At 43.0% G+C, this 25392-nt stretch overlaps 1 protein-coding gene across 3 annotated transcripts in view; it reads right to left on the bottom strand.

Annotated features, from left to right (window-relative positions):
• The window catches only part of KIF4A (kinesin family member 4A), a 51557-nt gene that overhangs the window by 20482 nt on the left and 5683 nt on the right, over positions 1–25392 (bottom strand). For all 3 annotated transcript variants that reach the window (XM_075835668.1, XM_075835669.1, XM_075835670.1), the window contains exons 5-17: positions 23815–23904; positions 23553–23719; positions 23305–23399; positions 21557–21676; positions 14093–14268; positions 13944–14005; positions 12164–12296; positions 11584–11642; positions 11397–11502; positions 7182–7253; positions 5425–5604; positions 5076–5179; positions 3593–3737 (exon numbers count right to left, since the gene is read on the bottom strand). In XM_075835668.1, coding sequence (XP_075691783.1) covers positions 3593–3737; positions 5076–5179; positions 5425–5604; positions 7182–7253; positions 11397–11502; positions 11584–11642; positions 12164–12296; positions 13944–14005; positions 14093–14268; positions 21557–21676; positions 23305–23399; positions 23553–23719; positions 23815–23904 — 1509 coding nt within the window. The remainder of the gene's footprint in view (positions 1–3592; positions 3738–5075; positions 5180–5424; positions 5605–7181; positions 7254–11396; positions 11503–11583; positions 11643–12163; positions 12297–13943; positions 14006–14092; positions 14269–21556; positions 21677–23304; positions 23400–23552; positions 23720–23814; positions 23905–25392) is intronic.

The following is a 25392-nucleotide window of genomic DNA, read 5'->3' as shown; positions in this document are numbered from 1 at the left end:
CATTGGATTCATAGCACTATGGGTATAGGCCCTTGCAACTAGGAGGCTGCTCACCCAGACAAGGCTATATATCCTTCCCAAAAGGCACGGAGCCAACCACTTTTTAAAAAAATAAATTAAAAAAATTAAAGGACTAGCAGGAGAAGAACAACCACAACCAAAGTCCCATGCACAGGAAAAGAAAAATAAACAGAGGGCGGGTTCTTTGTCCCCCAGTAAGTTCAATGAGAAAGAGATTTTACTGCGACTACAAAAATACAATCTTGTTAATTTGATTGGGGGACCGCGCACCATGGACGTCATAAAGCAGTACCAAGGAATGGGCAACAGAAGGTATCTACCATGAGACCCACCTAACACAGCAGCTTTAAGTAACTTGCAACCCAGGCTGGCATCAGATGCAGCCAGTCTCTGAATGTGGTAGTACTTTGTGAAGTTATGCACCCTTGCAAACCGGAGACCGAAGCTTGGTGACATTATGCCCAGGATGTCCTGGCAGACCTTGTGGAATGAGCGGTAAACCGAAAGGGGACAGACTTCCTCTTGACCGATAAAATTCAGTTATTGCAGACCTAAATCAGTCTAGCAATGGTAGCCAGCAGACCTTGGGGAAAGATCAGGTCGCGGCAGAAGGTATAATGGGCATCCACAAGTAGATTGACTAGGTCGGCAGTCCAGGCCTGGGGCCACCAGAATGGCTGGAATGGCCTTGGACTTGACAGCTAAGGGCAAAAAGTAGCATGGAAAGTCGGAGACCCAGAAGAGAACCCATCCCAAGGCATGGCCAGAGCATGTAAGGTGAGAGCAATGGGCCCCCGTGCAATGGCCACAAAGGTTGAAACCTTGTGGTTGAAATGAGACTCGAAGAGGTCAACATTTTGAGAGCCCTAAAAAGCCCAGAAAAAGAAACAAGTCACGACCAAATAATTGAAAAAAATATATATAAACAGTCTTTATTGAAGTTACTTTAGACACAGAGACAACATACAAACAATTAAATATATTAAAATACCAGGAACCCTCGAACAGGGATGGAATCAGAACAAAAAAGCAGAGCGACCCCCAGATAGTAAAATATGGTCACAATCAACTCCCAAGTGTAGCTAAAGTGAATATATATAAGCTATTTAAGCAAGTGCTAGGCATAATACATTTGCACAGATGGACACGTATGCATAGTGTGAATAGTCAATCTAGAATGCAGTCCTAAGTACATATAGCACACTGAGCAATGTAACTACACCTACATGATATAAGATGAATGGGAGATCCGGACCAGGAAGGGGGACCTCTGCTTGACCCAACGCGCGTTTCACTCGTGCTTCGTCAGCCCTATGTTTGCTTTATCTGGAAATTTTCCTCCAGATTTGCCAACTATTCTTACAAATCCAGCTTCTCCCGACTGAGAAAGTCTGCAGCCCAGCTGTCTACACTCTGGTTGTGGACTGCTGAAAGAGGAGCAGGGACATGACTCTCTGCCCAGTGAAGTTTGAGAGGCCTTCAATTCAGAAATGTTAACTTGCAGCTTTGCTCCATTTTTGGACCATGTGCCCTGAGTAAGCTGAAGGGGGGGCTTGCATATGTAGAGGCGCAAAAAGTACTGGCCCTGGAAGAGGACTGGGGAGGTCTCTTACCAGAGCAACTCCTGACTAAATTTGTGGGGGAGGGGCAGGGGGATCCATTTGTACCCAGCGTGTGACTACAGTCCTCTGAAGAGTCATTGTGTGCAATAAGGCATATGGGGAAGGGATTGAAGGCCACCACCATCTTATCCTGCAGCTGCATGCAAAAGCTAAGGGAAACTGGATCCTCCTGGTGTAGGAGGGCCACCCCGGCCTGGATCTTGTACACCTGAAGCACAACCCTGGCCGTCCTATTGTTGAAAATCATGCCAGGAACTCTATTCGCTGAGATCGCACCAGAAACGACTTATCTTTGTTGAGGATTCATCCAAATCTCTTCAAGGTGTCAAAGGAGAACCTGAGACTTAAAATATTTTCCTCTCTGGAGGAGGCCTTTACCCTGGCACAGAGCAGTGCCATGACTTTGGTGAAGACTCCCTGGGAGCAGTAGCAAGTCTGAACGGGAGGACGTCAAACTGTAAAAGTTGAGAACCGACAGAAAAGGAAACACTGGTAAGCCCTTACGATAGGACCGTGGAGATAAGAATCATTGAGGTCAAGGGATGAAAGGTATTTGCCTTGTTCTATTCAAACCCTCGAGCATGTACAAAAGTTAAACTTCAGGTTCAGGATTGGACTGACGAGATTAAAGTAGAATTCTTGGACCATTTTGATTGAGGAACTGGTGCCCGAGGCGGAGTGGACAGGGAAAACTGGGTCAGAAACACTTTCGCTCTCGTATCCCATAAATACAGTGTCTCAGACATAGCAACATCAACTGGTAGGAAAAACTACGAACATTTTGAAAAAGTGCAGCAGGCCTGAGAAGCAGGATGTGTATGCCTCCTGCGAACACTAGGCTAAGACGGATTAGCCAGTGTCTATGGGAAGGGTATGGCCTGACTGAGCAAAATTTTTTCTACCTAGTGTCAACCTTCTAGTTGCAAGGGCCTTTACCACGTTGCCATGTCCTCCAATGATATTAACGGGAAAGTTAGTGGCCATTCTGTCTTCAGCTGAAGACGTGAGTTATCTGCGACATGCATAAATTAAAGAGGCTCTGTCACCAGATTTTGCAACCCCTATCTGCTATTGCAGCAGATCGGCGCTGCAATGTAGATTACAGTAACGTTTTTATTTTTAAAAAACCAGCATTTTTGGCCAAGTTATGACCATTTTTGTATTTATGCAAATGAGGCTTGCAAAAGTCCAAGTGGGCGTGTTTGAAGTAAAAGTACAACTGGGCGTGTATTATGTGCGTACATCGGGGCGTTTTTACTTCTTTTACTAGCTGGGCGTTCTGACGAGAAGTATCATCCACTTCTCTTCAGAACGCCCAGCTTCTGACAGTGCAGACACAGCGTGTTCTCGAGAGATCACGCTGTGACGTCACTTCCCCAGGTCCTGCATCGTGTCAGACGAGCGAGGACACATCGGCACCAGAGGCTACAGATGATTCTGCAGCAGCATCGGCGTTTGCAGGTAAGTAGCTACATCGATTTACCTGCAAACGCCGATGCTGCTGCAGAATCAACTGTAGCCTCTGGTGCCGATGTGTCCTCGCTCGTCTGACACGATGCAGGACCTGGGGAAGTGACGTCACAGCGTGATCTGCCAGAAGCTGGGCGTTCTGAAGAGAAGTGGATGATACTTCTTGTCAGAACGCCCAGCTAGTAAAAGTAGTAAAAACGCCCCGCTGTACGCACATAATACACGCCCAGTTGTACTATTACTTTTCAACACGCCCAGTTGTACTTTTGCAAGCCTCATTTGCATAAATACAAAAATGGTCATAACTTGGCCAAAAATGCTCGTTTTTTTAAAAATAAAAACGTTACTGTAATCTACATTGCAGCGCCGATCTGCTGCAATAGGAGATAGGGGTTGCAAAATCTGGTGACAGAGCCTCTTTAAGCTTCCTCAGGTAGTCTCCGTGCACGGTTTAGAAAGACTGGCGCTGCCCAACTCACTTGAATCTCTTGATTGAGTTTGGAAACTGTTTTTTCAGTGGTCTCTCTGAATTTCAGAAGCTTTGATTGCTCATTCAGCTTTTTCTTCAAATCAGTCATCTGAGCCTCCAGTTCCTGCAACCTCTTCCGTCTCCTTTCACTTAGCCTGCAAAAATTTTATGTAACAATTAAAAAAAAAAACAAAAAAAAAAACTCTTGGTAATGCAAGGCAACTATTACCATTATCCAGTTAAATTGGTTTTCCAATTTCAGCGATATTTATGGCATACTCCCAAGATATTCCATAAATGTCCAATAGATCCAGGTCCCACACCTCTCTCTAAAATGGGGCCGCCGCCCCTTGACCAGAGTCCTACGTTTGGTTGCAGGGCTCCGGCCATTGTTTTGAGGCGGCCAGGTTATCCCAGAAACAGTGGAGTGCGTGTTTTGCTACGCGGTATCCCTAACAGCCATAAAAGTGAATGGGAGTTATAAAAACCGCATACCACAGCAGTTTCTGAAAAACCTGGCGACCCAGTCTGTGGCCAGATACAAAAAAGTAGGACTGTGGTCAGGGGGGCCCAATCCAGATAGGTTTGGGTCCCAAAGGGGACATATCGTGTGGCTATGCCATAAATGTCACATGGAATACCCCTTTCACAGAGCAGTAGTGACATAAAATGCAGCAAAATTGTGTAAGGCTTCACTGAAAAAAAATAAAAATAGCGTAAGTGTCTCCTCTATATCCTTACTCAGGAGGGGGGGAAAAAAAGTGCTCAAAGATCATTAATTTGAAATTCAATCTATAGATCATTTGACCAACAGGCCCATCTCTCCATCAGCAACTTCAAATGGAAAACCCCATGCTCCTGCATGCACTTCTCAAATATTGATTTATTCTCAAATTGTGGGGGATCTTTGCTTTTCCACAGACACTAGTTCTGCTCCAGCAGCTATGCATATCCTGCTACCCATCTACATCTAACTGGGACTGCTTCAAACAAAAGGTGAAGCAGTGCCAGTTCTGATGTTGGTTCTCTGACAATCTCACAAATACCTACTATTAGATCAAATACCCCTTACCAATACCCATAGATTTTAGGGCATTACCACCAAATATGCAGTAGGCTGCCTCTACTTTGGCAATCCCTTCAGCATAATTCTGAATGGTTTGGGAACACTTTAGCTATTCTCGATGGAGACAACCACCACATCGGTATCGAGAGTATTGGTATCAAAGTCCAAATTCTGGTATCGTGACATCCCTAGGTTGCATTGCACCAAGATTCTTACACATTTAAAAACAAGAATAAAACAGTTTTAATACATCTCCAAAGGAAACCCCATGTCAGAAAATTACTGTGTAGACTTCAATATATATACGCTTTCCATACAGAATTTCCACAACAGATCAAGTAATATTGGAAAGTGTATACATATATAGCCTACAAAAAGATTAAGTGAGTGAGATGGGTGTAGATCCCCTCTTTACATATCTACTCACTTAGCTTGATTGGTATCCTTCTTGGTGGAGTGGAGAAATAAAACTAGTTCTTCCTTCTCTTTTTGCAGAACACCCACTTCTGTTTCCAAGGCCTTTATGTTATTCTGCACACAAAAGAGGTAGTGTTAAAAAAATAAAATAAAAAAAGTCAAAAACGCAATAGTGATCAGAAAGCACATAGGGCACAGTTAAAGATTCAGTTACAAAGATTGAAATAGTTGAAGGTTGGACAAACTAGTTAACTTGTGCCCCTGTATATAGAATCGTTTTAACATGCAGTATGGCAAGGTGGTTTACCATAGAAGTTCTAATGTGAACATGGCCTTTATGTCAACTGTAAAACGCTTACCAGGTATTCACCCTGCATAGGCTCCAGCTGACTGTCATTCTGAGCCATCTTTTTTGCTAAAGCTTCCTTCAGAACCAATGCTTTATTTAACTTAATCAATTCTTTGGAAAGCTGAGCCTGTCTAAGTGCATGATGAGTAGTAAATGCATCAGAAGTTCGCTTTTCCTCATTGTCCATTTTCTAAACAAAAAATAAAACAAAAAAGGAGAGAAGAGTAAACAAAACACGCAAATGAATTATTCTTTAATTAATAAAAATAGTTTTTCTAAACTATACGACTAACCCCTTAAGGACACGGCCAACTTCGGCCTTTAGGACAGAGCAATTTTTTTACATTTCCCCTCTTTGCATCCTGACGCTCATAACTCTTATTTTTTGTACGACGTAGTTGTATGAGACTTTGTTTTTTGCGGGACGAGTTGTACTTTATGTAGGTACCATTTTTTGGCACAAATACATTATCGTTTAATTTCTATAAATTTTTATTTTGGCGAAAATGCAGAAAAAAAAGCCGTCCCACTGCAGTTTTAATATATTTTTTTTTTTTATACCATACACCGATCATCATAAATAATGTTATACATTTGTTGTACAGGTTGTTACGGTCGTGGCGATACCAAATATGTCTATTATTTCATGTTTTGGGACATATATTTTAAAAAGTTTATTATAAAAAATGTGTGTTTGTGTATTTTTTTTATTTTTTATTTATTTATTATAAAAATTTTTTTACATTCATTTAACTTTTTTTGAAGGGATTTATCATTTTGATTTTTATTTTGTAACTAATGTACTGGCATAGATCTATATGCCAGTACATTAGCCGGTGTAGTCATTGTACACATGCAGTTGTTAGGACATACCTCAGTATGCCCTAACAGGAAATATGTTCAGACAGCAGTGGGGTCCTTCAATAGACCCTGGGCTGTCTGGCCATACGAGTTGTGGGCTTTGATCGCGTCAGTTATTTTCTGTGACGCGATCAATGTGCAGTCCCCCCTCTTTGAACACCGCGATCAGCTTTCATCGCGGCGTTCAAAGGGTTAATGGCGGAGAGAAGAGGTTTCTCTCCTCTCCGCTGTCAGAGCGGGGCCGTGGCTGTGTATTACAGCTGTTGCCCAGCTCTCGATCGCGCGCACAGACGGCTGTCACACAGGACGAGTATGATCGTCCTAATGCGCGACGTGCTCGCCGCTCAGGACAAGCATACTCGTCCTGTGTCGGCAACCAGTTAATGGTTGGTCCAGATTAAAAAAAAAATATATAAAAAAAAAAACAAACGCAACTTGGAATCTGAACACCCTATGGCTTCTCCACTTTATTACAAAAGTGCTGTGAAAAAAAAGTGACTGGTACCATTAAAAAGTAAGAATACGTTGCATGATACTGCAGATGGAAGACAAACTGCTCCAATATAAACCCATATATCTTGAAAAAGAACCAATGGCTACAAAATCTATCTAGAGATTAGCGAGAAGGTTAATCTAAAAAAAATAAAATACAAAACATATTGGTGGAGCAGTCGCTGTACATTAATACGTTTTTATAGTGGGTTCATATCGGTGACCTCCTCGTTTAATGTGGAAGTCAATAATTTTTCTAGAAAAGCCGATTTTGTTTTTTTAAAGTGGTGTAAAAAGTAGCTTTTATAATCTCGATTATAAAATCTCAATCATTTTAAACGTTTGTGTTTTTTACATAGCACATAAATCCCTGTAAATAACATCATTTACTTTAAATGTTGATCTCCGTCTTACCTCTTCAGATAGAGAGCTTGTGTCCTCATCAACCATAGCTTCAATAGATGCAGCAACTCCTGAGCTTTCATCCTGATGAAAAGAATTGAAGATAGAAAAGGCTCGGTCACAGACATGCCGCTGTGGAGCCCTGTGGAGGAGCACCGCACTGAACAATGGACCGTGCAAGGAAGGAAACAAAGCTGGTGTGTGCGCAAACAATTGTTTCATTAAGGTGGGGCAGTAACATGATTCAACTGCAAACCGGAACAATAAATATAATGGGAGCCCAAAATATCTTCTACTGGGCTTAAAACAAACAAAAGGAAACCCTGACAAACCTTGAACAAACTGGATGAGGTTTAAAGAGAATCTGTCACCAGTTTATGAATTCCCTATCTCCTAACTAATCTAACAGGCGCTTTACTGCTGATAACTACAGTGGGATTTGTTTAAAAAAAAATCAATAAAACATTCGCAAAGTTATGAGCATTTTTCTAAATATGCTAATGTGGCTCTATTCGCTAAATAGGAGGCAACTGTCACTCTGGGCGGTGTCACGTTTTCTGTATGACGCTGTCCAATCAGCATACAGCTTCTCCCCCTTCCCAGCAACAGTGTGTTCATATAGTATACAGCTTCCATTCCAGTGTATGCAACTGGCGACACCTCTGGTTGGTTCACAGCTAGAACTGCGATCAGTCTCCTTTCATATACCACAGCTCTAGGTGGTCCACAGCCCGAGATATGGCTGTTTGAAGTGCCCCCCCCCCCCCTTCCCTCCAGCTTTAGTCTCACTGTGAAGCAGCTTCGTGCGGATAGGACAGGGTCAGAGGCTGTGAGGTAGATCCACCTCAGGAGAAGCGCTGGGGTAACCTACTGGTTGTCAAAAAAAGGCTCATTTACATATTTAGAAAAATGCTCAACTTTGCAAATATAAGGTTTTTATTAAAGAAAAAAAAAAAAAAAAAACACCACAAAGAGGCTCTGTCTCCAGACTCTCAAATCCCTATCTCCTATTGTATGTGATCGGCGCTGCAATGTAGAGAACAGCAACGTGTTTTGTTTTTTTAAAAACGTTCATTTTTGGCCAAGTTGAGCTATATATATATATATATATATATATATATATATATATATATATATGCAAATGAGCTTTGAAATGGACAACTGGGCGTGTTTTTATTATGTGCAACTGGGCGTGTATTGTGTTTTTAACTGGGCGTGTTTACTTGTTTTACTAACTGGGCGTTGGAGAGAAGTGTATGATGCTGACCAATCAGTGACCAATCAGCATCATGCACTCCTCTCCATTCATTTACACAGCATATAGTGTTCTTACTAGAACAATGTGCTGCCACATACATAAGTGTCCTGATAATGAATACACATGACCTACAGCCTGGACGTCATGTGCATTCAGAATTCTGACACTTCTGAATCTTTTCTGTGAGATTCCAGCAAGCCGCGCGTAATCTCGCGAGATTAAGGTAAACGAGATTTCGTTTCCCTTGCTGGAAATCTCACAGAAAAGTGTCAGAAGTGTCAGGATTGTGAATACACATGACGTCCAGGCTGGAGGTCATGTGTATTCATTATCAGGACACTTGTTTATGTGGCTGCACATCGTTCTAGTAGTAAGAACGTGATGCTGCTGTGTAAATGAATGGAGTGGAGTGCATGATGCTGACTGGTCACTGATTCGTCAGCATCATACACTTCTCTCCACAACGCCCAGTTAAAAACACAATACACGCCCAGTTGGACATTTCAAAGCTCATTTGTATATATATATATATATATATATATATATATATATATATATATATATATACATACACATACATACATACACACACACACATATATATATATATATATAAAATAGCTCATAACTTGGATAAAAATGAACGGTTTAAAAAAAACAAAAAAAAAACAGTTACTGTTATCTACATTGCAGCGCCGATCACATGCAATAGGAGATAGAGATTTGAGAATCTGGTGACAGAGCCGCTTTAAGTTATCAGCAGAAAAGCACCTATTGGTTAGATCAGGAATTAATAAACTGGTGACCGTCTCTTTAAATGTAGCCCATCGCCAAGACATTTACATAAGGAACATAGAACACCAACAAGACAGTGGGCACAAAAGTACTCAATAAATGGAAAGGTGCCCTACATACCAATAATGTCGATACGGTCACTTAGGAAGCCTTCTAGACCAGTTAAGAGGTGTGAGGACTCACATACTGGAATTTATACCATAGACCGAAAACTTTCTGTTCCCAAGTCGAAGGGGAGAGAAAAACTGAATAGTCTCCATGCTACTGAGTGGTCAAGGGGACTTACCGTATTATTTTGGACTATAAAACACAGGTCTTTCGCAAGAATAACTCTTGCTAAAAAGTCCCTGCGTCTTATAGTCGGCAGTCAAGAGAACCAGCAGTGCCGGGCCCCCTAACCTCTCCTTACTTAACCCCTTCCCGACCCATGATGTGCACATGATGTGCACATCATGGAGTGGGCAGGGGATGATGTTTGGAGCGGGCTCACGTGCTGAGCCTGCTCCATACACTGCAGATTTCCACTGTGTTTTACAGCTGACACGCTGCTTTAACAGCCAGGAACAGCGATGGCGCTGTTACTGACAGTTTAACTAGTTAAATGCCGTGGTCAATAGCATCCACAGGATGTCATAAATGTCAGATAGATGTGGGTCTCACCTCTGGGACCTGCACCTATCTCTAGAATGGGGCCCCCTATACCGCGTTCTCTTACCCGGCTCCGCTGTCTTCCGGCCATTACCTGGTTACATGGTAGAGTTACAGAAACAGCATAACTTGCTGAGCTACGCAGTTTCAGTAACTTCCATAGTAGTGAATAGTAGTTACAAAAACAGCGTAGCATGCTACGCTGCTTCTGTAACTGCCATTCACTATTATGGAAGTTACGGAAACTGCGTAGCTCAGCAAGTTACGCCGTTTCTGTAACTCATCCATGTATTGCAGTGTATTGTACCAGCGATCTAATGATCGCTGGTTCAACTCCCCTAGGGGAACTAAAAATGTGAGAAAAAAAAAGTTCGATAAATTCAGGAGTGTAAAAATGTTTTTACAAGTTAAAAAACCCTTTTCCCATTTTTCCCCCAAACACAATGTAAAAAAATTGGTATGGCTGTGTCCATAGTAGTCCAAAACCACTACAATAGAGAATTATTTGACAGTGAACAGTGTAAAAAAATTAAAAACCCCAGAATAGTTTGTCACCATAGCGTTAAAAATTATTAAATAAAAAAAATAAAAATCGTATGTACCAAAAAAATGGTGCTAATAAAAACTACAGCTCGTCCCGCAAAAAAAAAAAGCCCTCACACGATAAAAAAAAATATAAGTTATGGCTCTCAGAATATGGTGAAACCGAACAAATTTTTAACAAATAGTTTTTTGCTTTGTAAAAGTAGTAAAATATGAAATTTTTTCCTATTTTCAGTTGTCTAAAACCTGGGTGCGTCTTACAGGCAGGTGCGTCTTACAGGCAGGTGCGTCTTACAGGCAGGTGCGTCTTACAGGCAGGTGCGTCTTACAGGCAGGTGCGTCTTACAGGCAGGTGCGTCTTACAGGCAGGTGCGTCTTACAGGCAGGTGCGTCTTACAGGCAGGTGCGTCTTACAGTCCGAAAAATACGGTATGTGGACATGTCACATTAAGGGGTCTGTCCCAGATCACTTAAAGGTGTTTTCCCACTAAGAATATTTGTCACCTATCCACAGAATAGGTGATAAATGTGTGATCTCGGACTTCCACAGATGACTAGAATGGGGCACCCGACCCCCGTTGCCCTCAGTGCACAGTCTACTGCTCAGCGGTTTCCATTGGATCCACATTGAGTGTAGCGTGACATTTGAAATCCTCCTCACTGCGGGACACTCATTCTAATGATCAGTGGAAGTCCCAGTGATCATACATTGATCACCTTTTCGGTGGATATGGGATACATTTTTTTAGTTGGAAAACCTCTTGAAGAGGAACCTGAATATGCTGAAGGGGACCTGGTGGGGGATAGTCTCCGTCTGCATGATCGTACCGTCAAAGTCTTATACTTTGGTCAAGTCTACTATATGGCAGAGAGTATGCAAGCACACAAGCATGACATCTATTATCAAAATTTCAAAACCCTATAACATGGTCTAGAATTTCTCTGTAAAGTCTCGTAAGGAGGACCATTACACTGTAACTTACCTGAAGATGGCCAATGACCTGCTGTAAGTTGCGAATGATCTCTACGTTTTCCTTCAGTTCTTGGTCTTCTAATGTCTCAACTATCTTCTGCAGGTCAACCTTACAACTGGGATTGGGATTAATTTAGTTAGATCAGAAAGGTTTTTCGGACTTCACACATAAGACAAGGTAGACCGATAAGACTCACGCAGCATGTTCCTTAAGTTCCTCCATTTTTGTGTTAAGTTTATCGTTCTCCTGTTCGGTCTATAAGTGGCAGAGAAAAAAACATTAATCAGAATTATGCCTCTTGCAGCATTTCAGTAAAATCCTAAAGTCAAGTTTGGCAATTCTTTGAAAGCAGATTAATTTGGCGTAAAGACGACTACTCTTCAGGCTGCAGTCACACGCAGCAGATTTTGTTGCAGAAATTTTTGCACCTGAAAATCCATTCCAATCATCTGAATGGAACTTGCAGAAATCCATACAGCTGCTGCAGAAAATCCCATTCAGATGAATGGAACGGATTTGCTGTAGAAGAAATTTCAGCAAAAAAAGTAAATAAATACATTTAAAAAAAAAAAATCTGTCGCATGTGATCATTGCCTTAGGACATTGATTTCAACAAACTACTTGTCATGTTCGCAGCAGTAGGCAAAAATCATTTAAACAATTTATGTTTTCTACAAGTCTAAAACATTCAGCACAAAGAAAACTAGAACAAACAAAAAGTACATGGTCATCTTTGAATTATATACAGCAAAACCCAAAACCGTGTTCTAGCTCACCAAAATAATTCTCTCAAGAATCTGAGCCGTCTGTTCTGCGGCCTCACTCAGCTCTCGACTCAGTTTGCCATTTTCTTCTTCCAAGGTTTTAGTCTTAATCATAAGAGACTGTAGATTTTCAGATGGTTCAATGCTAAAAATACAAATTTTGAAATAAAAGCAACTGGCATGTGACATCAGGAGCAAGAGAATGGTTCTTCATATAGAAAATCCCATCTGAGGGGGAATACATAGATCATCCAGCCAAATGCAGTCTTAGGCTGGATTCACACGAGGTCAATACGTCCGTAATTGACGGAGGTATTTCGGCCGCAAGTCCCGGACCGAACACAGTGCAGGGAGCCGGGCTCCTAGCATCATAGTTCTGTACGATGCTAGGAGTCCCTGCTGGACAACTGTCCTGTACTGTAATCATGATTACAGTACGGGACAGTTGTCCGGCAGCGAGGCAGGGACTCCTAGCATCGGACAGAACTATGATGCTAGGAGCCCGGCTCCCTGCACTGTGTTCGGCCCGGGACTTGACGCCGAAATACGTCCGTCAATTACGGACGTAATGACCTCGTGTGAATCCAGCCTAAGTATTCAGGTGCCCGACCGGTGATTCCCAAGGATTCACGGCCAATTAGTTGAGATAAGGGCCAGGATCACACACAGATTTGATGCAGATTGTGGCTCAGTTTGAGCCAAAGCCAGAAATGGATCCAAAAGACCGAGCTATAACTTTAGTTCAGTCGACATGGCTGTATAAGGACTTGTTTTTTTGTGGAAGAAGTTGTATTTTTTTATATTGCACTATTTCGGGGTACTTATAATTTATTGATTAACTTCTTGCCCACCAAAAAAATTTAATCGGAAAAACGTACCACTTTTTTGTGTCTTAAACTTGCGCCGTTTACCGTGTGGTATAAATAAAAATAAAAAAACAACTTTATTCAGCGGGTCGTGGTGATCCCAAATTCAGTTGTTTTTTATGTTTTACTACTTTTACACAGTAAAAAACTTTTTAAATTTGTTTATGTTGCCATATTTTATTTATTTTTTTCTGCTCACAGCTGTGAGGGCTTTTTTTTGCGGGACCACTTCGTTTTTATTGGTACCATTATTGGAGTACATGTGACTCAAATATTTTTGAAGCCAGGATAAACAAAAAACAGCAATTCTGGCATTGTTTTTTACGGCGTTTACCGTGCGGTTTAAATAATGCAATAGTTTTACAGTTGTCGTTATGTACATTTTCACTTTTTCATAATAAATTATTGTGTAAGGGGGAAAAAGTTTTTTTTTAAAATTTCTTTACTTTGGACATTACAAACTTTATTAAACTTTCTTTTTTTAACCTTTACTTTAGTCTCACACTTAGCGTGATCTCTCGATCGCTTTTATAATACACTGCAATACCACTGTATTGCAGTGTATTATGCCTGTCAGTGTAAAACTGACAGACATCTTTTCGGCCACTCAGATGTGGCGGTCGCTATTAAGCGCCGCATCGGAGGGGTTAAACACAATCGGAGACTACTGCTAGTAGTCTGATCGATGCCCTGGAGCACGACGCCGTTCGCAACAGCCACCGCGCAGATAAGGGGAAACTTCTATAAGCCGGTAGTTAAGAGGTTAAAATGAACCTACCCATAAAGTGTACAACCCATTAATTTTATACAACATGGAGGATTTTTAACTATATACAGTTCATTCAGTGATTTATCTTCCAGATCCTAAACTAAAGAAATGTATCAACTAACTTTTCTATTTATGATCTAGAAAACATGAATCTTACTTTATCAAGACAGGTAGAGTCCCTCCGTGGGCCTGTAGCAGCAAAACCTGCAGATCTCGCACCTGTTCAACAGAGAATAAAGCCACATTGTGATATTACGAGGAGGTTTTGCTCTAATTTCTCTCCAGCTTACAGGACGGTATACGTACCTGCTGTTTAAGTTTCCGCAGCTCTGCAGCCTGAGGATCCGTGTTGACTATAGGCTTATTCTTGATCTTCCTGGCTCTATCTGCATATCTTATAGTATTTAGGGTCTCCTCCATGTTGGAATCCGCAGGACTGACACATGCGATCATAAGTGTATGACTGTTACCACCTAGGGAATCTGTAAGGAAATACATATTTTTATTTTTTTCAAAACATAACAAACTTCCTAAAATCCACTTAAAATTCTTGATTCTAGCAATTTGGTTATTCTAGAATGGGTTATTTTATCTGACTACATAAAGAACGTGCATAAATCCAGTAACCTACACATACTCCCGCATTAAAATTAAAACCTTATTATCAATGGGTAACCTCACCGTATTCCCAATGACAGACACTTTTCTAGTTAATCCATAGGATATGCCATAAATGCTTGTTAGGTGGGGGTCCCACCTCTAGGATTCCTTGGTTTCGAGAAGACCTGTTCTGTGAAACACATGGTGCAATAGATGTCAAGAGGTGGCCACTGCAAAGGTGAGGAGAGGCAGGGGAGAGCCAGCCATGAATAGGTCTACAGCTCATTACATCTTTCTCTGGAACGGATCCCCCGTCCTACCTACTGCTGCTGGCTCCGGCCACTTGCTAGGTGGCCCGGTGTTCCAGAAACAGCCGAGCACATTTACAGAAAAAGCGTAGCTCGCTGTACTAAGCAGTTTCTGTAACATCCATTTACTTCTATGGGAGTTCTGGAAAGAGCATTGCAAAACCTGCTCTGCCTTTTCTGGAAAACAAGTAGTGAGGAAGGTGAAATTACAGTACTCACTGCTTTTATGAATGTCTCCCATACAGCTTCTAGTTCTAAGAAGTTTGAGGACGTAATCCTCTGAACAGGCCATATGCCCTGAAAATGCCTGTCTTGGATCCTCGACCCCCAGCCATGTTTGCTGGCATCTGTGGTAATTACTACATGAGAAGTTCTCCAGGGGATCCCCTTGCTTAGGTTGTTTGGGCAAAGCCACCAGTGGAGAGAGGACTTCACCGTTTCTGGAATCTGAATTCAAGGAGTCCTGTATTCGATCCCACTGGGAATTAATCAGATTCCGGAGTGAAATTGACTCCATGGAATGGATGCAAGACATCAATCCCAACATCCACATTCCTTCCCTTATGCAACAGGTGCTATTTCCCCAAAATGTCCTCACTTCGGTCAGTAGAAGTATTTGTTTCTCCCTTGGAAGGAAGGAATGTTGAAGGGAGGAGTCCAACAGCATTCCTAGGAAGATCTTCTGTTTTTGGGGAGGAAGACTTGACTTCTCGAAGTTGAATATCTATCCCAATTCCTGTAGTAGGGAAAGAACCTGTACCCGATGGCGGTTTAGGATAGACTGAGTATCTGCTGTCAGCAGGAAATGGTCTAGATATGGGACAACCACTATGCTTTGACTTCTTAAGAAAGCCATAATCACGGCCATAATTTTTGTAAAAATTCTGGGGGCGGAGGAAATGCAGAAGGGGAGATAAATTGGAAGTGGAAAACAGAAGCACCGCTCTGAATCACGAATCTAAGGAATCTCTGGTAAGCGGGGTGGATAGGGACGTGATTGTACGCATCATTTAAAGCTATCGTACACATTGATGCTTCTTTCCTTATTAGAGGAATAGTCGATCTGATAAGACTCCATTTTGAACTTGCGATATTTCACCCATTTGTTCAGTAATTTCAGGTTGTAAGAACAGTTTGGTTTCTTGACCAGGAAGATTTTTGAATAGTGGCCCTTGAATCGTTCGTTGTGGTGTACTGCAGCAATCGCTTTTAACTGCAGCAGTTTCTGTATGTCAAGGATGAGGATTTGATGAAGCTCTCTTGATTGGTACTTGGTTAATAGAAATTTCTCTGGAAGAATGTAGAATTCTATTTTGTACCCTTCTATAATGTGTAGAACCCAAGGGTTCTGGGTTATTCTGGTGCAGTTGGAACAACAACGTAGGAATCTTCCTCCTACACTCCTGGCATCATTGCTTTGAGGGCTGAAATGAGTTATTGGGGTTGAGGAGATATCCTCGGCCCCTCCCCCCCCCCCCCTTGGGGTAACTCCAGTGACCGGACTTCCCTTTCCCTCTGTAGTTTTGTAAGGTTGCTTCCCTCGGTTTGTGAAACTTCCGAAACTGAGGGGGCATTTTAGGTATCTCTTCTGGAAACCCCTTTTTCCTATACGTTGCGCTTTCCAGCATGTTATCCAGTAGAGGACTAAACAGATTCTGTAAACGGGATGGAACAGTTTAAGACTTCGTGTCTCCTGACCACATTTTGAGCCATAATGCTCTAGCAGCATTTGGGATAGCCCCATTCCTGGCAGCAAATCTAATGGAAATCGGCTGATGCGTCTACCAAGAATACGGTTGCCATTTTTTTTCTTTTTTAAATAAAACAACTTTTTATTAATTTACTCCAAAGTATAAACAGCGGTTACATACAGTAGTAATCAATTTTTTCCCATCATACAAAATGCAAGCATGGCCTACCAAGGCCCCTTTCACAGTACACGTTCTCTATAGCCCTCCCTCCCCCTTCCACAAATTCTCATTTGGGAACCCTTCAGAAACTTATCCCCCTCCCCATCTCACTCTCCTTGCACTGTGATAGGAGACATCTACGTATCACAGCATTAAACCATCCACATCTTGCAATGAACCCCTTTCCCCCCCCCCACACCCAAACCAACCCCACTCCCCATCCCAACCGCAGTACTCCAGTCCTTCCCAGGCATATAATGCGGAGCATCTCGCCACCTTCTATATCCAAAACATACACCTTTGTTATGCGACCCTATGAAATTCCTTCCTAACTCAAACCATGACTTTGTACCCATTTGCCCCATTGCTTCGCATTTGTGCATTGCCCCACGCTTCAGGTATATCCGTTTTTCCAAAGATATCGCATGATTAATATATCCTACCAGTTCAGGTAAGCCCGAAGGATCCCTTTGCAACCAATATTTTGCTATCAGCTTTCTTGCATGAGAACACTTTGAGACCGTAATTCAGCTCGATCTTCCCCCTCCCCTACCATACATCTCAGAAGATATACCTTAGGATCTAATGGGAAATCCCTTCCATACACCGTCGTTAACATTCCCTTAACCGCACCCCAGTATCTACCTAGTGCTGAGCAGCTCCAGAACATGTTTGAAATCCGCCCCATCAGACGAGCATCTAGGGCATTCCATTGTCGGCCTAAGCCGCATTTGCCATAACACCTTAGGCGTCCTATACACCCTATGTAGCAAAAACAGTTGCGATCTCCTATGTGCAACACTAATGGAAAGTTCTTTCGGAGACTCCATTATTTCCCCCCATTCTTCATTAGTAAGAACCCCTACATCCCCTTTTCTTTTAATCTCCACCATAGGATCTCCGAGGAATTTGGAAAGTAGTGTGCAATATACCAAAGATATAATACCCTTCGTGCCCCTGGCTCCTAACACCTGTTCCACTAACCCCACGGTGGAGCAACTCAAGTCCACTGATCTAGCCTGAGCTTGTGCAGCATGACGCAGTTGAAGGTACTGATAGAACAGCCTATGCGGGAGCTCAAACTCCTCCTGCAATTGAGAGAACAACTTGAAAATCCCTCCTTCGTACAGCTGACATACTAACCTAACCCCTTTTTGCTCCCACTCCTGCCTGAAAGCCTTCCGAGGTATTAAATTCCCACAGGTAGGGGTTATCCCAAATTGGCATATAGTTTGAACATCCTGCAACTCCCAACAATTTCTTGCACTCCCACCATACCTTATGTATAAGCAACAAAGTCGGTTTTCCCCCTGCCTTCCTCCTGAGCTTATGGGATTCCAATGCTTCCAGCAAGTCAGTGCGCTGGCCTAAATAAAACAATTTACCACTGGAATCCCACCTGTCCCTTTCTTTCCATCCCTTGAAGTGTTGCAGTTGAGCCGCCAAATATATCCATGCATTTGGTAAAGCTAATTCTCCCTGTTCTGCTGGTAATTAGTTTTTCCAATTTGATCCTAGGAATCCCCCTTTTCCATAACAAATCCCTAAACATATGTATCCTCCTGAACCGGTACTTCAACAACCATACTGGGGAATTATGCACAACATAAAAATGATTCTTATGCCTCAGGTTTTTTTATCAGGTTTGCACGACCCAACGCTGACAACAGCAGCCCTAGACAAATTCTTGTCCTGTCTTTGTTTCCCCAACAGAGGCTGTACATTCAAAGCTATAAAATCCTGTACCTTCGCCGAGACCCTAATCCCAAAAGGTATTTCAATTCCTTCACACAAGGTAGATTTACCCCCCCCCCCCCCCACACACACCACCACCGGCGTAGCCAGTGACGTAATTGGCAACAATGCAGACTTATTCCAATTTTCAATCCCGAGAATCTACCAAACTTTGCAAGAACTATCAAAACCACAGGCAACGACCGTTCCACCCCCCCCCCCCCCCCCCAGAACAAAAAATCATCCGCATGTAGCGCTATACGTTCCTCAAAGTCCCCAAACTTAAACCCTTCTATACACGGATGCTGTCTCACTACATGAGCCAAAGGCTCAATCGCCAGGGCGAACAGCAGCGGGGAAAGTAGGCACCCCTGACGCATCCCCCTTCCCAAAGCAGAAACTTCTGACATCGTACCATTAGCCCTCATTCTAGCTACTGGTTCATGGTATAACAATTTCACCAAAGCAATAAAGTTCCTTCCAAATCGCTCCAAAAGGTACCCCCACTCCACACTATCAAATGCTTTAGCGGCATCCAAAGACAAAACAGGTCTAGAATGAGTACCACCAGAAGCAGCCTGTATTTTCAGGAACAGCCACCGCAGATTGACCGCCGTGGACTTTGATGGCAGGAACCCTGACTGATCCGGATACAACGGTAGTCACGACTTTAATCAGCCTGCTAGCTAGGGCCTTCGCCAAGATTGATCTTGCTACATGTGGCTGCGATATTTGTAGAGATTAAAGCGGATGAAGATTCCAAAGCTCTTTTAGCAGTTCGTCTGCCTTCCGGTCCATGGGGTCCTTTAACAGAGGAATCTTCGAAGGGGATTATGTTTTTGTTTTGTTTTTTGCAACCCTAGTCACTGGAACATCCACTTTTGGGATCTCATCCCAAGTTTTCGTGTCTTCTGGATCAAAGAGAAGTCTGTTTTTAAATTCTCTTGAAATTAAGAGCCTTTTTTCTGAGTCCATTCCATCGTTACCATTTTCTTGAGATTCTCATTTACAGGGCAAATTTGTTTTCCTCTCCGTCAGGCCTCCAAACATTTCATCCTGGATGATATGGGGTTGGTCTTCTTCGGGGATATCTATGGTCTCCCGTATCGCCTGGATTAAAGTATCAGACACCTCAGAAGAGAAAAAAAAATGTCTCCTGTGTAGATGAGGTTTAAGGTAAGAGTTCCTCTCCTAATTCACCCTCCGATAAATTATAACATTCCTGCTCAGAGTCAGACCCCTGAGATGGCAGGCACCATTTTTGTTCCACTTCAGTCCATGGCCTTTTTGCCCGGGAGTGTGATGGAGTTTGAGGAGTGGCGAGGGAGGCTACTGACTGAGTCACTTCCTCGCGAATCACAGCCCTAAATTCAGACAAACGTTGGCTATTCCTCTTAGTAGTTTTGCGATATAGTCTTGACACCGGTTTATGTGACTAGCAGTTTTTCCCCACAAGTTGCACATTATTTAACCTTTTTAGGGTCCGTTTGTTTTCTCTAGGATAAAGATTCCTCTCAGAGACAAAAGCAGGTAAAGTAAGGTTTACTTACATACGGAGTCGTAACCCTTACCCCAAAGGTGAGACTCACATGACCCTGGGACATATCTGGAATTCCGTCAGAACGAGGTAGTTCGATCACCACAACAAACAGGCAAATGCAATATCCAATTCAACAAGATATGTGCTTTAAGGCTGTATATATAGTTAGCATATTAGAGGTATTCGCTCAAACTACATACCTGTGCGAGTCCCTTTAAATGTGGATGCCTTGAATTTCCCGCCTTCGAAGATGGCCGTAGACCAGCATAATTTCCGATCGCAGCTACTCCATGAGATGCGGCCGCGTCATAGCAAGCGGCTCAACAATACCGGCTATGCCGCTCACAAGGATAGCACTGGCGCTACCAACCTTATGGAGCTGCCGGTCCTCGTATGGTCTCGCAGCCCTGGCTTGGGAATCCCAAACCCTGCACACTACCGGTACCCCGCCTAGGATTCCTAAGGTAGGTGCTTTATTTGGGATGCTAAGGTACCGCTCGTTAGAGTGGTAATTAGCCTAGGCACATAGGGGGAATAGAAGGGAGAGTGCGCGGACTCCCCGATCTCACCCCCTGTCTGAGTTTATCCAGGAGCGATGTCTCTGCTCCTGACCCTGTAGGGACAGGAAGAACACTGGCAAGTGGGTGGTGGGAGGGGCCTTTTAACCTCTGTCTTCATAGAGGTCAATAGAGCAACCTCCTGTGGTGCGGTCATGAGGGATGTACTGGAGACTACGTTGCTCACAACAATTTAAATATGCATTCCACGTCCTATGGTACACCTTCGGAGACTGAGGCTTCCTGGCCTACAGCAAGTCCGGATGACAGGTTCAGGAAGATCATGGAATCTCAAAACCAGATTCACCGCCATTAAACGTACCTGTGGCAAAGTGGGATGGAATAGCAGAAATCGAGAAAGGAGGTTGTACCGCAGCAGAAGGAGCCAAGGGCATATGTGAGCAGATGAACCATGTCAGCATACCGGGATGGCAAGCCCAGGGCTACCATGATGGCTAGAATGCCTTCTGCTTTGTTCGGCTTCAGAGCTCCAAGCAGAAGGGGAGGGAAGAGATACAGGAGGGAGAGTCCATACCATGGAGTGATTAAGGCATAGACTGCAATATCCCTTGAGTTCTGAGCCCTAGCAAAGTAGGCCGGCACTTTGTGGTAGAGTCCAGATGAAAAAAAAATAAAAAATCTGGAATGTTCAATTTTTTTTGCCAGATTTTGTTGAAAATAACCAGATGAAGCAACCAAAACCCTAGAATCAAGCTTCTCACGACTGAAGTAGTCAGCTGCCTAGTGGTCTACACCCACAACATGGACTGCAACTTTCAGCCAAGTGCAGAATTAGAGAGGACTCACATAAAGTTATGGTATAGATCTTACTCATCCCTAGGCCAGGTACAACCGACTGTGGTACAACCAATCTTGCAATAATCAGTGGTGTGTGTAATAGGGTCATCAAAAGAATAAAAATGTGTTCCTCCTAGGTCCTGTTCTCCCACAGTTGATCAATCTCTGGGACACACTGGGGTGTAGTAAAATTTACCACGGTAGCACATTAATTCCATCTTTACTATGATAGCAATAACACTGCAGCCTAGGCTATATTATATGGCTTCTTCAAGAAGTAAAGCATTGAGCAATATCAGATAACAAAATCCCCAGAGACTTACCTTGTAGAAGACGGGTTAACTTGGAATCTCTGTATGGCACAAAGCCACCTTTCTTGGATTCATCTCCCAAAGCACTGATAACATTTCCCAAACACAACAAGCCAAGGTTAATGCTGATACCTACAAGTCCAGAAATAGAGAAGAATGATTTTTGGAACCTTAAAGTATACTAACAGGTGATACTTTGTATACATTACTGGTCCATTAGCCAGACCACCACTAAAGGTGCAATAATCCTGTGAAATCACTTTTTATAAAGAGGAAAGAAATTGCGGATAGTATAGAACATATGCTAACCTATGCGCCAATGCGCGTGACCGTGGTTTCCACAGTCCGTGTATTAAATGGAGATTTTGCACATCAAAAAAAAAATATAGGACATGTCAGTATACGGTCTGCAATTGCGGTGCGGGCTCATTGAAATGAACGCACATTGTGTGTGTACAGTCAGTTATTGCGGACGGCCCGCGGATGACTGCTGCCCGCTTGTGCCGTAATCATGGACCGCGCACACAGCTACAGCCATGTGCATGAGACCAAAGAAAACAGACCTACACCAGAAGAATAAACGAAAATTGGAGCAGCACAAACCAACACAGCAGGTGCTAAGCTACAAAAAGGGGTGACCTCACCTTGTATTATAAAATATCGAGAGGAGTAATGAATCGGCACTCAAAAACAGTGACTTTATTCACCAAACATGCACTGAAAAGATCCACCTCCTCAATGAAGGCATTTTCAAGCAGTTGAAGTGGATGTTTGGTGAATAAATTCACTATTTTTGAGTGGCTCATTTTTTGATATTCTACAGACCTGCATAGGTGCACTAGCTGAGTCAGCACAGTAGATATTGCAAATTCCCTCCCTTTCATGCTGAAGGGGGAACAGATACAAATGGTCAACAAGTTGCCCGATAAGAAAGGCCTACCGCTCTTCTGTAAAGGACAGCATGGACATTGATCCAGTTTCAAAGTATATGAAGTCTCCATTCTAGTAAAATCTTATTACAGCCCTGTATTTACTTGTGTTCCTACATATAGATCACATTGCTCAAAACTTTAGACACGCACCTCCACGTTAAGCAAGAATGGTCAAAATACTATTGACTTAAGAAGCAAATTTGTGCCACTCTAGGAAACAATTTGGAATTTTTAGTGGCTTTAAAAAAAATAACTGCAATGGAGAAAAAAAAAATATATAATGATCATCTCCATGGGTCTATTTACACAGTGCTATCAAATTTTGGTTTATTGTCACAAAATCACATCCAAGCGCAGCAGTCTCTGCAGAATCATACCGCTCCCTAGAGCCTACATTTATTAGCTTTTAGGATTTTATTTAAAGCTTTAGTGTCTTATTAAACCAAACACACCAACTACTGGTGGGATCCCACTTCACATCATTGCCTGTGACTTAATGGTACATTCTGCTAAGCAGGTCAACCCCGTGAATCGCCATACGTACCACCACCAGCAGCAGAGGCCGGTTGTGATTGACAGCTGAAATCCTGCTCCTACAGCTAGGACAGAAGAGAACTCGGATCCTAGCCGTCTAACCCCTTAACATAACCACAGCACCCAAGTATGTAAACAAAAGGGAGGGAGGCTCCATATGTCAACCAGTGTCTGCAAGAAGGGCATAACATGGTAGGGGAAGCTAACACTTTACTTCACGTCCGCCTCCTAGCGGCAGCAGCTATACCCAAGGTCATCATCTGTGTCCAATGACCGTGAAGAAAATACATTTACCTTCCTTCAAACGATCTCCTTCTGCTTTGGTCTTCTTCTGCCTTTCTGACCCAGCAAGATCGACAAGGTGCAGTTTAGAGCGAATACTGCTGTTTCTACGAAGATTGAAGCAGACAAATAAAATTCATAATTCTCCGCTAAGCAACTCATTAGCAACTAAAATAAAACATATGTGGAAAGTCACCAATTACACCAAATGTTATTACATAGGGAGGAAATAAGCAGCTATGCTGAAGCCATCTACTTACTTATCTTCTCCTTTCTTCTGCTCTATTGAAATGGTGAAGATGGCATGTGATCGAGAAGACTGGGAATTCATCGCTGTAGAAGCCACAGTGCGAGAGCTATTCCCCTGCTCCAAGCAACTTATGGTATCCAAAGCAGTTTTTACATCACGCTCAGTCAAGCCACAGATCTGGAGAAAAATTAAGAAGTTAGCAGCCCTATATTATCTAACTCACATTACACAGAACGGTTGTACAAATTAAGTGCTCAGGCGACTTGGTGTACCTTAATGCCTTCCTTAGGGTCTTCACGGATGCTAATGGGGGCCGTTTTATCTCGAGAATACAGCAAATCAAGAATTTCCTCATTATAGATCTTATAAAATAAGAAAAAGTGAACATTTAGAGGATTATACATTAACGCCTTTAACAGTAATTGAAAGTGTTTTTCGAATCTTCAATAAAGCCAAATCATACAATAAAAATAATTGTGTTTCTGTTGGGCCCAATTTTCATCTAGACTGGATACATTAAAGCAGAACGTAAGAATTATATAGCTGTCCATACACCCAAGATTAAACTTGGCCAACGATCTAATGTGTAGAAAGAATGGGGGGGGATGTTGGAATTTAACATGCCCAATCCTTTATTCCCCTGGGGTTAGGGCTGGGCGAGTAATCAGATTAGTTTGAATAATTTGCCATCAAGGCCTATGACTATTGTTTTTTTTTTAACAGAATCGTTTTAGTGGCGCCGTCACCGTGCTGCAGGAGGAAGCTCCGCCTGCCTCCCTGGTCCGCCCCCATCTGACAAGATGCGCCCGTTCTGTCCCCGCTTCCCCAAGGAACTGCTATTCGGAAACAAAATTATACAGTACGGGACAGCAGTTCCGTGGGGAGGAAGGACTTCTAGTATATAGCTACAGCGACCTGTAGATTCCTACACAACCAACCTGTAGATAGCACCCTCCCTTGCAGATTGTACCCACACGTATATCGCAGCACCCCCCCCCCCCCTAAGAAAAAAGCACCTCTAGCACCCAATAGGAGCTGAATCACCTGCCAAGGCATCAGCAAACCCTGTGCGGGTATTCCGCTCCTAGTGAGAGTCTGTGTCCATATATGGACCATGACTTCAGAGGCTCCCTCTAGAAGCAGAGTCCCCGGCCAGAGCATCCCAAGATCTCAGGCCGGGGACTCCGGTCTTGGGAAAGCCCATGACGCCACTGTTCATATATGGACAGACGTCAGGGACTCGCTCTAGGAGCAGAATCCCCAGCCAGAGGTTGCCGACGCTGTGGCTGCCGATTCAGCTCCTAGTGGGAGCTACAGCCATCTACAAGGGGGAGGGGGAGGTGGTATGGGTGGTGAAAAATTGATGGCAAATGGATGACAACCGGCCATTAAAAACTAGCAGACAGGCTGGAAACTGATTAAAATTTGGAGACACTGATGCAAAACTGCCAGTTGGTCAGTTTTTAATGGCCATTTATTTTCACGATCATGTGACTGAAGACGAGATGACTGATGCCAGGAGTCCCGTTCAGACGTACCATGGTCAGGCCAGGAAACCCGGCTGACAGACCGTTTTTTTTACGGTCTTGTGAATCCTGCATTAAAGGAGAACCTTCCACCTGCCCATACATGTAATGGGCAGGGCTGCACAAACCCTGGCGCGCTTTACATTTTTTCTTCTACCCTCCTCCGTTGTTTAGATAACAGTGCCGTTATATTTGGCGCTCGATAGTTAAATAACCCCCTGAACTGCCAATACCACAGCAAGACCTGGAGAGAGGAGAGCGCGTGCGCACTCAGCACTGTCCGTAACGGATTGGACAGTGTCACAGCGATATTACATGTCCCAT

This window comes from Rhinoderma darwinii, chromosome 8, assembly GCF_050947455.1.
Source record: "Rhinoderma darwinii isolate aRhiDar2 chromosome 8, aRhiDar2.hap1, whole genome shotgun sequence".
NCBI lineage: Eukaryota > Metazoa > Chordata > Amphibia > Anura > Rhinodermatidae > Rhinoderma > Rhinoderma darwinii.
This window is presented reverse-complemented; position numbering and strand designations above follow the sequence as displayed.